This window comes from Drosophila santomea, chromosome X (genome assembly GCF_016746245.2).
Source record: "Drosophila santomea strain STO CAGO 1482 chromosome X, Prin_Dsan_1.1, whole genome shotgun sequence".
NCBI lineage: Eukaryota > Metazoa > Arthropoda > Insecta > Diptera > Drosophilidae > Drosophila > Drosophila santomea.
This window is the reverse complement of record NC_053021.2, coordinates 6,588,077-6,605,737: the sequence shown is the minus strand read 5'-3', so window position 1 is coordinate 6,605,737 and position 17,661 is coordinate 6,588,077. Positions and strand designations below refer to the sequence as shown.

Here is a 17,661-nt window from a genome sequence, read left to right as displayed (position 1 = left end):
CCCGCATCCAACTCACTCCGCTTGCCTAGATCCATTTGCATCCCGGGAAGGAACCCATGTCCACCATTTCCCCCATAGTGTATAGCGTGGATGCAATATGAACTTCTTATGGTGCTTAATCTGGATCTTGATCTTGAGAACAACCCAAGCCTAGAACTCAAATTATGGGACTGATGCAATGAAACAAAAAAAGAAAACAATGAAGAAATAAGTAAATGGGCTAGGGAAGAAATCGAATTAAACCCATATATGTATACTAGGTGTATATGTGTATTGATTTAAAGATTCAATAATTAAAACGAAGTAGATCCTTCCATATGATAAAAGCAAAAAAAAAAAAACAAACAAACAAAAAAGGAGAAAAATCAAGAGTAAACTCTAGGGAAAGATCTCGCTTCTGAGGCCATTGTTATACTCTTTGAATTTGTGTATACCCCAGAATAGAAAATTGTGAAACCAAATCCAAAGAAAATCGAAACACATAACCAATCGCCGTGGAAAATTATAGAAATACTGTTTTTTTTTGTGCATTTCTAATTCTACATAGCGGTCGCCAGCGACTTTTACCTTTTATATAAGTATACAATATGGTTTTTGTTTCGTTTTTGGATTTGATATGAATGTTACACGATGGATTGATATTGATTGATTGATTAGTGAACGTTTGATGTAGTGGTAACCAAAAAGAATAATTTAAATGATATATTGATGTAATGCATAAGAGAAGGAAACACAAACGGCAAACAGAACCGCAAATGATAATGAAATGAAAATGAAATGTTAGCAAATATAAAAAAAGGATAACTAAAACGAACTAAGCCCGTAATTGAGAATTTTTAAAGCACGATTCGAGATCACATATAAATTTAATAAATTACACATGTATTAATAATGAAATGATGTATTTACGAATAAAATTAATATTATCACATGAATCATATTAAGTTATCCAGTCTATTTAAAAAGCTCGGAAGGAAACTGTGACTCCATCACGATTTTGAAGGGCTTTTTGGTCACCATCTTATCTTTTTCGAATATGAAATCACTGCATAGGCTAAGAGTTAGAAAGGTTCTGCATTGGTGGAGACTTAAAGTTGGTACTTACTCCTCGTTGGCCAGGGTCACATTGATGCGATCGGTGGATACCCGTGTGGGACGTATGGCTCCAAAGAAGTCTGTGATGGGCACCTTGTGCGGATCCCGGCGGTACAGATCCTTGCGCACTCCCACTGTCGAAATGCACACTCGCTTGGGGCACACTTGCAGCTGTTTTAATATCGCAGGATTGAGAATTATTGGTATTTCTTGAAAGTCTGAGGAGGACACTCACGAATTCGCCTATGGTCCGTTTGCTAAAGGGCTGCACCTTCTCCAGGAACTCCAAGGCGTAGTAGGTGTACCGGTCTATCATGTAGACTCCAATCGATGGATCCACATGGTGCTGCAAATTGCAAGTCAGGATTAAGGAAAATCGCCTACTTGTCATATTCTTACCGATAAGGAATCCTCGCCAACAAGACTGCTAGCCACTGCCAGGACATTCGGCGAGGTGAATTTCTCGTACAGCGAAGCTGCTTGGCAAGTGTCCACCATGAAAAACAGCTCATTGTACCTGAAGAAACCGAAATGATAAGATTATAAGAATAAGGAATACGTTCATAAAAATTTAAGTTAGATGTCTATGGGAAACATCTTCACTTCTTCGCACCGCTTCTTCTCCCACATCTGTTGGATGCCGTCGGCCAACTCCTGGCTGGTTATCTCCTCCGAGTCCTGGAACTTAAGGAATCCATCGCCACCGTGACCGGTTAGGTAGATGAGCACATTGCTGCCCGCGTCCGAGAGCAGCTTCTTTGAGCGCGCCGTGCCGTTCTGGGTTCGCCCGGTCAGCAGACGCACAAAGTTCTCCACAGTGACCTCGTAGCCGCGGTAATCCACCTCCACATCGTCTCCGTACACATTAATGTGCTGGTTGGCGTTATTGTACACCTGACCAGGACGCGGGTTCCGCGCATTACACGCCATGTCGTCGGCGATCATCAGAATGATCTGGGAGTCTGGGATGCCCAGTCTTTTCACCGACCGGTAGATAGACAGCACATTAGCCACATGCCGGTAGTTGAACCAGAATCTTGAGGCGTCCACCAGCACCGCCCAGTTGTTCGTGTGTGTGGAGCGCTGGGCGGCGTCCACAAAGCCCTCCGGCAACACTGAGGTGTTATCCGCCTCCACCCGACAGCTGGCGAGGATCAGGCCAAAGACGACTAGTAATTTAAGAAACATAATATTAAATACTTCTTTAGAACGATAGACCGATATATAAACAACGCCTTCAAGTATCGACTGTTCGATATCACGCACAGATAACAGCTGTGAGCAGTGTGACCGTCTGCCCTTAAAAATAAACTACATCCTAATGAAATATACTATAGATACACTGCACGAAAATATTGGAAAGCGATCTTCCTAGTAAATCTAGAAAGTCTTGAAAACGTCTTAAGGTGTCGCAGAGGAAAATATACTACATCGTAATGAAGTGTACTATGGATACACTGCACGAAAAAATTGGAAAGCGATCTTCCTAGTAAGTCTAGAAAGTCTTGAAAACGTCTTAAAAGGCCTCAGACGACTTACCGAGTTTTTCTTGTTTAAATTCGTTTAAATTGGTCCACGATTAATTCGTTTTGGCTGAATCAATGATTAATCAACGGCCATGGGGACTATCCTAATGGAACTTTACAATTTAAACAAATTCGCAAATTTTAATTCTTAGAAATAATTCATTTCGTTGCATGTTGGCCCTGGTTTGCATCATTTCAACACGGACATGAAATGCTCAAATTCGTGTAACGGCAGACCGAAAATCGGCAATTCAGCAATTTAAAATTTGAAAGAATACTCAGAGGGTTATCAACAATGAACAATGCTTGCAAATGAATCCATTTCCTAAATTAAACGCAGCAGGTAACCAGTTAACAGGTGCAATTAAGTTATGATATCTCTCAATGGACCGTTCAGGGAATACCCTTACCCATTCTGCAGCAAAGCAAAAGAATAAAAGAAAACGGCCACCCTAGATGCCGAATCAAGCAGGTTGACGAAGGGGTTGGAAGAGGGGGCAGGGGAACGTTCAATGCTAATGGGCCAATTTCCACCACGAATTTCTCCCACAATATCCCTCGAAACGACTCATTTCGAACATAAAACAGTTAGGACCCGTCGAGTACGATCGAATGGGGACGGAAAATAGCTGGTTGAAATGCGGTAATGGGGCGAAAAAAGCGTCAGAAAATACAAAAGCAATATGGCGGCCATTCGAAACGAAAACGAATGACGCTGCAATGACGAAAAGAGGAGACCGATGAAGAGCGTGGCAACGGCGAAGAGCGCAAAATGTGTGCGCCGGTGTGCGTGTGTGAGAAGCCATCGTAAAAGCCTTGTTTGCGTGTGGAATTTAACTGTTTTCTCGCCGTCTGCGAATCAGGGGGCACTCACACACGCACATACAGCCGCACATCTGGGAAAATGGGGAAAATCGTGGCAAGACGACAACAAATACGGGGCTTCTAAAAACTCTGCCAATTCGCCGCGATCTTTTTCTCTCTCTTTCGCTCTCTGCCGCTCTCTGATTCACGTGGGTTTTCATGTTCATATGTGTGTGTATGCTGTCTGTGTGCGCCTCATTTTGCTGTAGTCTGCAGCTACGTTCTTTTTGTGAAGCTTTGGGGCTGCCGGAAGTTTTCTTTTTATCCACCTATCGCCGACTGCTCTTTGCGCACTTCGCCTATCGCTGCTTCTTCTTTGCTGCGTGGCGTTTTCGTTTTGTCGGCCATTACGTTTTCCAATTGCCTTTGGCGCAGCCACACACAACACAAAAACACACAAAGCGTGTATGTGCGGCAGCCAATGTGTCTGTATGTGCATGTAAATGTGCGCCAGCAAAGAAAAATCGTTTTCTAGGTGGAATTATTTAAGTGGGCGTCGTGCGAAAGCATTTCCCTGGCCTAAAACTAGTTTAAGAATGGCGATAATGAAAGAATGGCCCCAACTTAGTCAGGATCAAAGGGGAAAGCCATGAAAGATGCGAAAAAAGGCGCCAAGGTGGGCAAGCTAGGATAATCGATCGCAGTAGCCTTGGTTACTAGATGGTGATGTCAGTGGCGACGGAAATGGAAGTCCTGGCCACGCACTTGACCCAGTTCGGGAAAATCGCTTTTCCAGCCCCTCCCGAAGCGGCCGAATGGAAAGCGGGCGGAAGAACCATGCATAAAGCTATTGATTTTCCCTCATTTCTCCAGCAATTAAGGCCTTTGCCTTTAACCCAGTTCCACGTACACATGTATATACATACATACATACATACATACATACATAGGTCTGCATCTACATAATCGCAATGGTCCTTGAGCGGGTGGGAAAATGGAAAAACGGGAGAAACTCTTGAGAGCGGGTGGTTGGGTGGTAGGCGGGCTAAGGACGGCGCCTGACACTTGCAGGATTCAGATCCAGCCGCCTGCCCCACCATTTTGGGAAGTGGAAGCTGGTGATGCGTGCAACAACCTACGCCACAGCATCACAAGTTGAGGAAAACCAGGGAAAATCCGCAGGAAAACCGAAAAGGAGTCGTGCAAGTCTGGCGCTCAGTTGTAGTGCTCGCTTCGTTACTTTTTCCAATTACCACCCCCGAATCGACGACATGTTAATCCCGAGTCCTTTTTCGCTTTTTGCCGACGCAACAAAAGACGCATCAGCAGCAAGAGCAGCAGCAACAACAACAGCAGACGTCGCGGCGAAAAGAGCGAACAAACATTTGCCAAAAACAACACGTACACCGGGCGAAAACGCACGTCGACCTGTTCACTGCCCTACAAAAACAGAGCAGCAGAAAATCCCAAGTGGTAATGGCCATCCTTATGAGAGAATAGTGCAGAGCCATTTACACAAATCAATGCAATTTTTAATGGAATTGCATTTATTGAGCACGCACAAGTGTGCTTGAGCAGCATAGTTTCTTTTAAGTGCATGCACGGCAACTGTGAGTTAAATATTTGATTTTTGAATATTTTTTTTTTACAATTTGCAACATTTGCGCGCAGGGATAATATATACTATTTTGATAATATGCAATGAAAGCATTGTTGTGCGCACAGGGTTCAATTTGCGTGCGATTTAATACTTTTTAAATCAAATTGGTCATACATATGTGATGAAAAACGTAGTGTTTCACAAGATGTGCACATGAAAATCATTCATTCAAAAAGCATTCACACGTGAAAAGTGAAAAGGTGAATTAGTCAGGGCAGAAGCATACGAGTGGAACTCCTTATGCACTCATGATGAAGACGAGGGATACATCCTGGCGGCAGGATAGCCAGCCCTCCCCGCCGCCCACAAGCAGGGTTGCATGCAAGCCAAGCCAAATACAAAAGCAAACCGGGTGCGATAGTGCAGTATATCGGGCGGCGAAGAGTCGCGGCGAGTGGCGGCGAATTGAGGTTTTGCGCCGTCGGGCCGAGCGTCGCTCTTTTGCTCTCCATTTTGGCTCGTTATTTCGCTTCGCACCGTGTTTGCGTTCACAACTCTTGTTCGGGTTCTGCATTTTATTTTATTATTATTATTTTTTTTTGTTTGTTGCTATTCGGTGAGTACCTGCGGAAAGGCAAAGCAAGGCAAGGCGAGCAACCAAAGGAACAGAAAGGAAAAGAAAACGTAGAGACAGGCAATGCAAAGGGTTTTCCTCGCCCACTCGCTTGTTTGTGTTTTGTGTGCAAAGTGCCTGGTGAAAAGATGTACTCGCCGTACTGCCAAATGAGAAAAAAGCAGGCATTCGTTTATTAATGCTCGCGTTCGTATTTTTGCGAAAACCTAGTGAAAAAGAAATTTTCTGTGCTCGCTGCTGCCTGTCTGTGTCGGAGTGTGTGTGAGTGAGTGTTCGTGTGCGTGTGCCTGTGCGCTGCTCGTGTCTGTGTACGCTCGCTTTGGGTGTGCTTGTACGTCACTGCCACCCATTTTTGTGTGCTGTGTGCCCCACTGTTCTGGTTCTTCGTCCCGTTCCGTTCCGTCCCCTCCCGTCTCGTCTCGTGTCGCCTCGCTGTTACCTCCTAGCCGCCCCTTGCGGTTTTTGTTGCAACTCTGCGGAAGAGAGTAGAGTTTCCACGGATTTTCCCCTTTGGCTTGCGCGCACGTAGGGTGATGGCAACTCTGCCAATTCTTTGGCAATTTTTCCGCCTAGTGAAAACTGTGCGGCCAGTTTCCGTTCGCTTCAGCTACTCCGCTTCTTCCGTACCGTCCATCTGACCGTCTGTCTGTCCGTGTTTACAATCGCGGCGTTTTTGCACACTGTGCCGTGCGTCTGTGTGAGTTCTACTTGGTGGTGTATCTGTGTGCATGTACACACATCGATACGACAGCGGAGTCTTCATTTTGTTATTTGCCATTCTCTTTCACTTCCTTTATTCGCCTGTTTTGTTGCTGTCGCCGCTGTGACAGTTATGCTAGTTGTTGGTGTGCGTGTCGTGTCCGTGTGAGTTTTCCGCTTTTCTTCGCCGGTGCGAACTGCAATCTGAAATCTTGCTCGCACTAAAATGGCGCATGTCAGAATCGAAATTAAAATCAAAAGCCAAAGCCACTGGGATCGTCAGGCTGAGAAGAAGAAGAAGCGGAGAAAGAAGACGAAGAAGGAGCAGCAAACGGCAGAAGCAGCAGAAGCAGGATACTTAACCAATTTGAGGATTATTCAACATCTCATCGACTCTTCAGCTTCTCTTCTCCGCTTTGCCCTGTTGCTGCTTCTTCCGACACTGCTCCTCTCTTCTCTCCACTCCACTCCTCTCCTCTCCTATGCTCTCTTCTCGTTTCGCTTTCCTCGCATTCTCGCAGCTCCCAGCTGCTGCCAAAACTTGTTTTCAGCAGCGATAGAAAAGAGGGGTACCGGAGCTGGACAGGGGCTGGCAAGGAGAAGAGGGGGGCTTTCTGGCAACCGCAAAAGCATGTTTAATGTTCTAGTCGCGTTTTACTGGACTCGGAATCGGAATCGAGTGAACGGATCGGTTTGGATCGCATCGGATCGGATCGGATTGTCCTGGAGATTGAATAAGCTGAAAGGGGCTAAGAGAGCGGCTTGCTTTCGGCCAGGTGAAAGCCAGGGCCATAAAACTCAGTTTACTGCTTAGATATTCGCTTAGTTTCGCCGCGGCTCAGATTAGACTGTTATACCGAAGTTACCGCAGCAATTAAAAGTCCTTTCAAAATATTTATCTAAGTGGGCATAACTATTTACTTCTTTATGACGTAGCTATCCAAATGCTCATCAAAGTTTCCAATGCTTATCAGTGTGATTTTCCAGACTGAATGAATGGGTTTTTCATTCACTTAGCAAGTTTAAATTTAGAAGATAACAAAAATATTTCATCTCTCAAAACGATTTTTAAGCATACAAAATATAGTTGGTAGGATGCAAAATAAACTGTTTTTTTTTTTATCTAATGCAGAATTTAACCTACATCTGGGTTGAGTGGTTTTCGCTTTGCCAATTAGAATATTATTCCCACATGGCGGATTAGTAATACGACTAAGTAACTCTCATCTTTCCCCTCTTCTCGTCCTTGCAGGTAATTCTTCACATCACAGTCAACCAATGGGACCAAATCACTGCGACTCGAACTGGACACAATCAGCATCGGATCGCAGGGAGCAACAGGAGGTGGTGGAGCAGCAACGCCAGAAGGCGTCGGGGGAGCGGCCATCATAGGAGCAGCAACGTCGGCTGCAGCTGCCCAGGGCCCCTCGAAAATGTCTAGCCGGAAGCTGCCAGGAGGCTCTGGAGGAGCTGACGAAGCCACAGCAGCAGCTGCCCCCCTGGACGATAATGCAAATGCCAGTGTGGTGATTCCGGCCAGCAGCGAGGAGCCAGCAATGGGCGTTGGCGAAGAGATGCCCATCATAAGCAAAACACGCACCTCAACGTCGTCAGTGGAGCCGGCTGAGGAGCCAACAGTTGCAGTAGAGCTGGATGGCGAAAACGAGCTGGAATCGACTCCAGTCTCCAAAACGCCAAGGTCCACACCTACGCCAACCCTTACGCCAGCTGTCACGCCCACCGCCAGCGATGGACTGGCGGCCAAGAGCGTGAGGGTTACCCGGCACTCGTCGCCACTGCTCCTGATCAGCTCGCCCACGACAAGTAGACGTGAGGTCGGCGACGGAGCGTTAGACACCGAGGAGCCAACGGGATCGGGTGGCCAAAGAAAGAGCTCCGTGGAGCGGTCTTTGGGGCCCGTTATACGCGGACGGAAGTCCATCAAGGATCTGAAAGAAGCCAAAGAAGTTAAATCCGAGGAGGCGCCTGCCGCAGCATCAGATTCAAGAGCTGCACGTGGAGCGACGCCTGGCCAGGTCAAGGAACAGCATGTCGGGGATGGCAACGAACTGGAATCCTTGCCAATCACAGACAAGAAAGACCACAAAGACACAAAAGACAAGGAGGATGAGCGGGAAACCGATCAGGATGCAGAGAAGGAAAAATCAGCTCAGACAGAAATAATTGCAGATACTGAAAAATCTGTAGAAAAAGAAAAGTTTACAGAGAAGGACAAAGCTGCCGATAAAGATGGTGGGAAAGAAAAAGAAAGTGATGCAAATAAGGATATAGATAAGGAGAAGGAAAAGGAAAAGGAAAAGGCCAAGGAAGCACTTCCGCCAGTGGTGCCAATAGCACCAGTGACACCCACTTGCAATCGTGTCACACGCAAATCGCATGCCCAGGAGCAGGCGATTAACACGAGGGTCACGCGCAATCGTCGCCAGTCTTCTACAGTTGGAGCCAATTCCTCCTCCGCTGCGCTCTTGGTAGCTGCTACCTCCTCAGTAACAGAGCAACCACCTCCCTCTCGCGGTCGACGGAAGAAGCCAGTGGTGGTGGCTCCACCCTTGGAGCCTGCGGTAAAACGAAAGCGATCCCAAGATGCTGAAGCCGACCCAGACGTCAACAACAGCGCGAAGTACAGCAAGGTTGAAGTGCTAAAGTCTGAGGAAGCTGAGGCACCAGAGGAGGACTCCACTGCCGTGGCGATTAAACAGGAACCAGTTGATGGCAGTGAAGTCAGTTCTATTTCTCCTTCAGTCACGCCCACACCCACACCTACGCCAACGCCAGCTCCGATATCGGGCAGTCGTCGGGGTCGTGGTCGCCCGCAGAACAGGAACTCATCCTCGCCTGCAGCCACAACGCGGGCCACTCGACTGAGCAAGGCGGGATCACCGGGTATCTTGACACCAGTTGCCCAGGAACCGGCGCCACCGAAACGGCGTCGAGTCGGCTCCAGCACACGGAAGACTGCCTCGGCCAGCTCGCTGGCACCCAGCTCGCAGGGCGGCGCCGGGGATGAGGACTCCAAGGACAGTATGGCCTCGTCCATGGACGACCTGCTGATGGCCGCTGCAGATATCAAGCAGGAAAAGCTGACGCCCGACTTCGACGATAGTTTGCTGCCAGAAAGCCTGCCCTCTACTTCTGGTGCGTCGAGTGCCAATGGCCATTCCTGCACCGAGCCGCTTACTGTGGACACGGAAATCAACGTTAAGCCCGCTGATTCCAAAGTAAAGTCAAAGGAGTCACCGGCGGCAACAGTCGAGGAATCTCCATCACTATCCAAAACGCCATCTGCAAAGGTGTCCGCAGAAACTGGGAAGGCTCCATCTCTTAGTCCAGAGATGATAAGCGAAGGCGTGAGTGCGGTCAGTGTTCGCAACTTTTACAAGAAGCCTGAGTTCCTGGAAAACAATCTGGGCATTGAAAAGGATCCGGAGCTGGGTGAAATCGTTCAGACGGTTAGTAGCAATGACACGGAAACAGATGTGGAGATGGCTGTAGACGGCGAATTAAATCAAGCGGTCTCTCCCAAGTCGCGAGATAAAAAGGAAGAGGAGCAGGATAATAATCAGAAATCAGGACCAAAAGCGGGAAAGAAGGCTCCTGCTCAATTAGGACCTAAAGCTGAAGACATTTCTGAAATTCTTACCGAAGTTCCTGTTGAAAATTCCACTGAGACTGCAGCCGAAGTTATAGAAGAAGCAGAGGAAGACACTTGTTCAAATAGCTCAATCAAACCAGGTGAGCTTCGACTGGACGAGAGCAACGATGGACCTGAACTGCTTCTGGAAGATGCCCTCATAGTCAATGGTGATGAGACACCAGATCAATCGGAGGAAAAGGAGGACCAGGTGGGGTTCTTCCATTCAGGAGAATACGACGACTTTGAGCACGAGATTATGGTGGAGCTGGCGAAGGAGGGTGTGCTAGATGCCAGCGGCAATGCATTGAGTCAGCAAAAGGTAGAAATTGAGCATCCCGAGGATGTTACTCTACTCGAATCCAAAAACGACATGGAGGAAGCCCTTGATAACGCCGAGGAATCGGTTGAGCGTAAGCCTATTAAGGACCCGTCCGCCGAGGACGAAATGGCGGCCATGGAGGTGGAGGAGTCCTATATTGACATTAAGCAGCAGACGAATCAACTGTTAGTTGAACACTTGGCAGAAGAGACCACGGAAGCGGACTGTGGTCCCGAGGATAACAAGGAGAACTTGTCCACGTCTGCTTCCAGCACCGCTGCCGATGGTCTGGATATTCAGTTGGCCATCAAGGAGGATGATGACGAGGAGAAACCGCTTGCAGTTATCGCTGATGAACAGAAGCCTGAGCTGCTATTGACCAAGGTCATGGGAGTGGATGAGAAACCAAACGGCAAGCAGGAATCGATCTGCGATGAGCATGTTCAGCTAGTGGTGGGGCAGGAGGATCAGGAAAATCATATGCAAAACCTTCGTCAAGAACAGGAGATTCACTTGCAAAACCTTGGCCTACTCACGCACCAGGCCGCTGAACAGAGGCGCAAGTGTTTGCTTGAGGCACAGGCCCGCCAGGCGCAATTGCAGCTCCAGCAACATCACCATCACCAGCACAAGCGACAAGGAGCGCGCGGAGGAGGTAGTGCCACTCATGTGGAATCCAGCGGTACTCTTAAGACAGTCATCAAGCTGAACAGGAGCAGCAATGGAGGAGTGGGCGGTAGTGGCGGCCTGCCAACTGGTACAGTTATCCATGGGGGCAGCGGCTCCTCCTCCGCTTCCTCCACGTCCTCCTCATCGGTGGGCAGTGCAACACGTAAATCAAGCGGTACTTTGGGCTCAGGAGCGGGAGCAGGTGCTGGCGTTCGCCGGCAGTCTCTTAAGATGACATTCCAGAAGGGTCGGGCTCGTGGTCACGGTGCTGCGGATCGATCCGCCGATCAGTATGGCGTCCACGCCGAGGACTCCTACTATACCATTCAGAACGAGGTAAGTCAGTGAGCTACGATTCTTCGGTTGTTTTAAGCAGATTACTAACGTTAGTTATTTCACCATTTTTTTTGTTCCAGAACGAAGGTGCGAAAAAGTTTGTTGTAACTACTGGTAATTCCGGCCGCAAGACTAATAACCGTTTTAGCTCGACTAACAACCACCACTCAACGGTAGCCTTGCACGGTAGCAACTCTACGATCCAGTACCGTGCGTATAGATCAGATTATTCATTCGAAATCGTGTGCTCCAATTAGCCTATCTGGCTGTTTTCCCATTAGAAAATCAAACCGAACAATTGGAGCCGACTTGTAATTGTCTCTATAAATGCCCTCAACACTCCAGAGGGTGCACGGTTTTCCAGACATTGCAACTGACTGCTAAGCGTTTATTTCTTTAAAACTTTTGTTTTATCACAAACTTAACCACTTTTAATGTCTTATAAATGTGCAGAATGCATTGCCACGTTTACTGGACTTTAAGTCGCTTTAAAAGCTTCCTTTTTGGGAAATAAGGTTCGGTTTGATATTCCCCTCACTTTTCGTACACATTCATTTCAATTTCTACGTCCGGGAGTTATCACCTTCTTCATTTTCTGTACCTGTAAATATGGCACCGTCACTTTCATCCTCATAAACCATTCCCAATTCCAACGAACAGAAACAGACATAAACGCACTGACGGAAGAAAAAGCTGGCTTTATGATCGAAAGTGTATTGCCCTAACTAGCCGTATTCTCCTGTAGATTCGTCGCACTCGGAAAGTCAGGGACAGGCGGACCACGGCTTCTACCAGATGGTCAAAAAGGACGAAAAGGAGAAGATCCTTATTCCGGAAAAGGCCTCCTCGTTTAAGTTTCATCCAGGGAGGCTGTGCGAGGACCAGTGCTACTACTGCAGCGGAAAGTTTGGACTCTATGACACACCCTGCCATGTTGGACAAATAAAGTCCGTGGAGCGCCAGCAGAAGATCTTAGCCAGTGAGTACACTGCCAGAAAGATCAATTACTTGAGTAGTATAGATTTTCTGCAATTAGCTTAACCTCTTGATCTTGCTGATATTTTCCTCTACCTCCTCTGATGTTCGCTAGTTTCCTTATCAATTGCAGACGAGGAGAAGCTGACTGTGGATAACTGCTTGTGCGACGCATGTTTTCGACACGTGGATCGTCGGGCAAATGCGCCATCCTACAAGAAACGTCTTTCCGCTCCAGGACACTTGGAAATGGGGGCTGCGGCGGCATCTGCTCTAGAGAAGCACTTTGCTGGCGACAGCGGCGTCATTCCGGAAGTGGGTGGCGAAGCTGGTTCCACGGCAGCCGTGGCCGTGCAGCAACGTTCCTGTGCCGTTAAGGACTGCGTCGAGGCGGCAGGACACTCGCTGCGACGCAAGTGCATCCGCAAGAGCGTGAAGAAGTTTCAGCTCAGCCTGGAGATTCCCGCGGGCTCGTCGATCGTGTGGCTGTGTGAGGCGCATTACAACACGGTCATCCAATTTTCTGGCTGCGTTCTATGCAAGCGTAGATTGGGCAAGAACCATATGTACAATATAACAACGGTGTGTTTACTAATAGTATTCCTAATTTGATTAATGTTAATAATGGTTTAACATTTTTCAGCAGGACACAGATCGACTGGAAAAGGCGCTGTCCGAGATGGGCATCCCAGTTCAGCTTGGCATGGGTACTGCAGTCTGCAAGCTGTGTCGCTATTTTGCCAACCTCTTGATGAAGCCACCGGACAGCACCAAGTCCCAAAAGGCGGAATTCGTGAAGAACTACAGAAAGAGGTGGGTTTGAGTCTATCACATTGTCAGCGCATGGTGTTATAACAATTATTAAACTGTTACTTATGAATCATATTTTCCCTTTTTGTTTTACCCAAAAGGCTCCTCAAGGTGCATAATCTGCAGGATGGCAGTCATGAAGTGTCCGAAGCGGATGAAGAAGAGGCACCTAACGCAACGGAGGCGGAGAGGGCAACCGCAGACGGACACGAAGATGCCGAGATGCCCATGGTAGCGGACTATGATGGACCTACCGATTCCAATTCAAGTAGTTCTTCGACAGCAGCCCTGGACAGCAGCAAACAAATGTCTAAGCTGCAGGCCATCCTGCAGCAAAACGTGGGAGTGGATGCGACAGGAGCAGCGGGAACAGGAGCTGTTGCAGCAAGTCCCGTAGGAAGCGGATCTGGAGCAGATATCTCAAACGTGTTGCGCGGGAATCCGAACATTTCCATGCGAGAACTTTTCCACGGCGAAGAGGAGCTGGGTGTGCAGTTCAAGGTTCCGTTCGGATGCAGCAGCAGCCAGCGCACGCCGGAGGGTTGGACACGGGTGCAGACTTTTCTACAGTACGATGAGCCGACGCGCCGCCTCTGGGAGGAGTTGCAAAAGCCGTACGGCAACCAAAGCTCCTTTCTGCGCCACTTGATACTACTGGAGAAGTACTACCGAAACGGAGATCTCGTCCTGGCACCGCACGCCTCCTCCAATGCCACGGTTTACACCGAGACCGTCCGCCAGCGGCTAAATTCTTTTGATCACGGTCATTGCGGTGGATTGAGCAGCACAGGCAGCCCTTCTTTTTCGGGATCCGGCAAGCGCGGTGGCGTTCCTCAACCTACGGGTGCCAGTGTGCTGGCCACCGCTCTTACAACACCATTGACAAGCCATTCATCCTCCTCTGCATCCATTTCATCCGATCAGCATGCGTCGGTTGATCCTGTCATTCCGCTGGTAGAGCTCAATGATGACGATGAAGGCGAAGATGGGGCAGGCGGAGCAGGCGAAAGGGAGTCGACAAACAGGCAGGAGGAAACAATCTTGGAAAGCCTCAGCACAGCCTCGGTGGACAAGCTGACCAAGCAGCTCAGCTCGAATGCGGTGACGATTATCGCCCGGCCCAAAGACAAGTCGCAGCTCTCCTGCAACAGCGGATCCTCCACGTCCATTTCCAGCTCCTCGTCCGCCATTTCCTCGCCGGAGGAAGTGGCCGTCACTAAGCTCACGGCAGTAGCACCAGTCCAGTCCAAGGATGCACCGCCACTGGCGCCTGCAAGTAGCGGTGTTAGCAACAGTCGCAGCATCCTCAAAACCAATCTCCTGGGCATGAACAAGGCGGTGGAAATTGTGCCGTTAACGACTGTCTCCCACGCTTCCACCTCCACATCCACTGCTGCATCTAAAAACTTCCTTACATCCATCGCCTCACTGGCTAACAAGCCAACTGGATGCCATATACCTGAGAAACAGCAAAAGATTCTGGACGTGGCCAATAAGCTGCTCGGCAGCCAGGGCGAACCGGTACCAACCGCCTTGCTTGGCCTGCAGTCAAAGCTAAAGCCTCCAATGCATCAGCAGCAGGCCGGGGGATCAGGAGCGGGAACTAGTGGCCCTCAGAAGCCTAATGTGGCGCAATTGCTTAGCTCTCCACCAGAGCTAATCAGCTTGCATCGACGGCGGACGAGCGGAGCAGCAGCGGCGGCCAGCAGCTTACTCGGCAACCTTCCGGGCAAGAGGCTTCAACTTCCACGAACTGGAGCAGGGCCTTCAGCAGGAGCGGGAACTGGAACGGGCGGTGGAACAGCAGGAAGCCGCAGTGCGGGTGGACCACCACCGCCCAATGTGGTCATACTGCCGGACACCTTAACCGCACAGGAGCGACACGAGAGCAAGAGCTGGAAGCCAACGCTGATACCGCTGGAGGATCAGCACAAGGTGCCGAACAAGTCACATGCTCTTTATCAGACCGCCGACGGTCGAAGGTTGCCCGCCCTGGTGCAAGTGCAATCTGGTGGCAAGCCATACCTCATCTCTATCTTCGACTACAACCGCATGTGCATCTTGCGAAGGGAGAAGCTGCTGCGGGACCAGATGCTCAAAAGTAACGCCAAGCAAAAGCCGCAGAACCAGCAACAGCAGCAGGCCCAAACGCACCAGCAGCAGCAAAACTCCGCCGCGTCGGCGGCTGCCTTCTCCAATATGGTGAAGTTGGCCCAACAACACACGGCGCGTCAGCAGCTCCAGCAGCTGCAACAGAAACAACAGCAGCAGCAGCAACAAATGCCCACTTTACAGCCAGGTGGAGCAGCTGGTACGGGTGTGCGACTTGCCCGGCTGACGCAGAAACCGATGCCACCACTGACTAACCCGCAGATAGGCAGTCAGGCGCCCAACTTTCAGCCGCTGCTGTCCAGTACGCTGGACAACAGCAACAGCTCCTGGCTGTGGAAAAACTTTCCTGATCCCAATCAGTATCTGCTAAATGGAAATGGAGGGGGTGCCGGGAGCTCCTCCAGCAAGTTGCCACATCTCACGGCCAAACCAGCCACGGCAACCAGTAGTGGCGGAGCGGCCAACAAATCAGCAGGAAGCCTATTTACCCTCAAGCAGCAGCAGCACCAGCAGAAGCTCATCGACAACGCCATCATGTCAAAGATACCCAAAAGTTTGACCGTAATACCGCAGCAGATGGGTGGAAATGCCGGCAACGATATGGGGGGCAGCAGCTCCTCCGGAAAGGACTGATGACGGCGAAGGAGGGCGCAATGGGCATCAGCCGTAGCGTCGGTGGGCACCCGGCGGAGTAGTAGGATCAACAAGCAGGCGCCGAGCAGTCTAAGCGGCGAGCTTCACAACAAGAGGTGACCAGCGGCGGCTCCATGGATATCACAAACTCCACAATTCCATGGCTGCAGTAGAATAAGTGATAAACTAAAAAACAGTGGACGGACAGACGAGAACGAAACAGATGAGAAACCAAGATAATTCTAAGATTACATAACGTTGATTGTGTATAAACGAGATACGGTTACGAATACGATTACACTATAAGTACGCACTAGTTAGGCACTCTAGCCGATACGACAGATGCATGATGGAACAGATAAAGTTGCCGATGCGAATGCGATTTAGGATACGGATATGGATAGTTAGGGATACCAATGCACCTTACTCTAAACTATGCTACTCTATAACTGTAGACTTAAACTATATTTTTTTAATTAGACTTACGGGCATATAAACTTGCGATTCGTGTATTATAGATACCAAAATTGCTACAGCTAAACGGTTTATAGATTTATAAGCGACTCCGGAACATACACACTCACACACACTCACACACACTCACACACACACACACACTCACACACACTCACACACACACACTCACACACACACACATCAACTGCTACACCAAAACACTCACTCACTTACTCACTCACACACAAACTACTTTAAGAGAGAATGCAGCACAAAAAGAAATTGTGGCCAAGATCATAAACGAACCTTAGGCTGCTGCTGAACTGAAAAGGGAAGCCAGGATCCCGGAGCCCCAGTTTTTGCATGAGTCCCAATCATCCCAGGAGCTTTTTCACCACACACACACTATGCACACGTAGCACATAGCAATCCAATCCTGCGCATTGAACGTTTTGTTTGATGCAGACCCCTAATTTATAAACATTTTGTATTTCCATTTATGCATCCAATCCACCACAAGTTACTCCTCCAGCCCAACCTCACTCACAAACAGATCAAGATAATTATATGAACCTAACGTTAACTCCTAAACTGTAAATATTTTAATGGAATGAACAGATAAATACAAAAACTACAAAATACAAACTAAAACGCTAATTCAACCCTGCAAATCTTAATTAAAAGCTTAAGAAAACGCGATTGTGAGCCACAAGCAATCAAATTGATCGATGTTCTCGGTGCCTCTGGTGGCCTAAGTTCCATTCCAAGGAATTCTAAAATCGTAGCTGCCTAAAGCAAAGCAAGATCGTTGGTAGTAAAGTGAAATTAATTTGCTTATTTTTAATGACAAATTGAAAAGCTTTCTCGACAAATATACCAATAAAACATACTTAACACCCAGCATAGACATATGCATAAACATATATATATATATATCTACAAATATGGATTTATATACACACTATATACTATATAGATATTTTAGAGAGAGGACGAGAGATACAATTGTAAATTAGTTTGTTAAGCATAGATATATTTATACACATATGAGAATTCAATTGTTGTTGTTAAACATTGAAAATGTATTTATAAATCAGGAGTTGATTGATACCATGCAAACCAAACAAGAAACCTGAACGAAAACGAACTTTGGCAAGCCGAAGTTTATATACCCTTGCAGATATTTCAAAATGAGCTTTCGAATTTCAATCGGTCGTAAGCAAGTATACATGTATAAACCCTGAAAATATACATAAATACGAGGGTGTGATTATTGGTTCATGATGATGATACCTCTTAGCACTTAAAAGTTACTTCAGATGTACAGTCTTCCCTGTT

General features: G+C 48.1%; 2 protein-coding genes across 2 annotated transcripts; one reads left to right on the top strand and one right to left on the bottom strand.

Annotated features, from left to right (window-relative positions):
- Positions 1-885: 885 nt before the first annotated feature.
- On the bottom strand, positions 886-4,525 carry LOC120455637 (putative GPI-anchor transamidase). Its single transcript, XM_039642027.2, has 6 exons — positions 4,439-4,525; positions 1,709-2,394; positions 1,495-1,612; positions 1,331-1,441; positions 1,106-1,266; positions 886-1,045 (listed from the first exon to the last, which is right to left on the bottom strand). Exons 1-6 carry the CDS (start codon positions 4,523-4,525, stop codon positions 955-957), a joined length of 1,254 nt encoding a protein of 417 aa, XP_039497961.1. The 3' UTR covers positions 886-954.
- Positions 4,526-5,496: 971 nt separating this feature from the next.
- LOC120455386 lies at positions 5,497-16,153 on the top strand. Its single transcript, XM_039641513.2, is given in 8 exon segments — positions 5,497-5,641; positions 7,611-11,337; positions 11,418-11,424; positions 12,083-12,316; positions 12,446-12,894; positions 12,956-13,125; positions 13,224-15,852; positions 15,854-16,153. Coding segments are annotated over 7 exon segments (7,086 nt in total). The 5' UTR covers positions 5,497-5,641; positions 7,611-7,791; the 3' UTR covers positions 15,905-16,153.
- Positions 16,154-17,661: the final 1,508 nt, after the last annotated feature.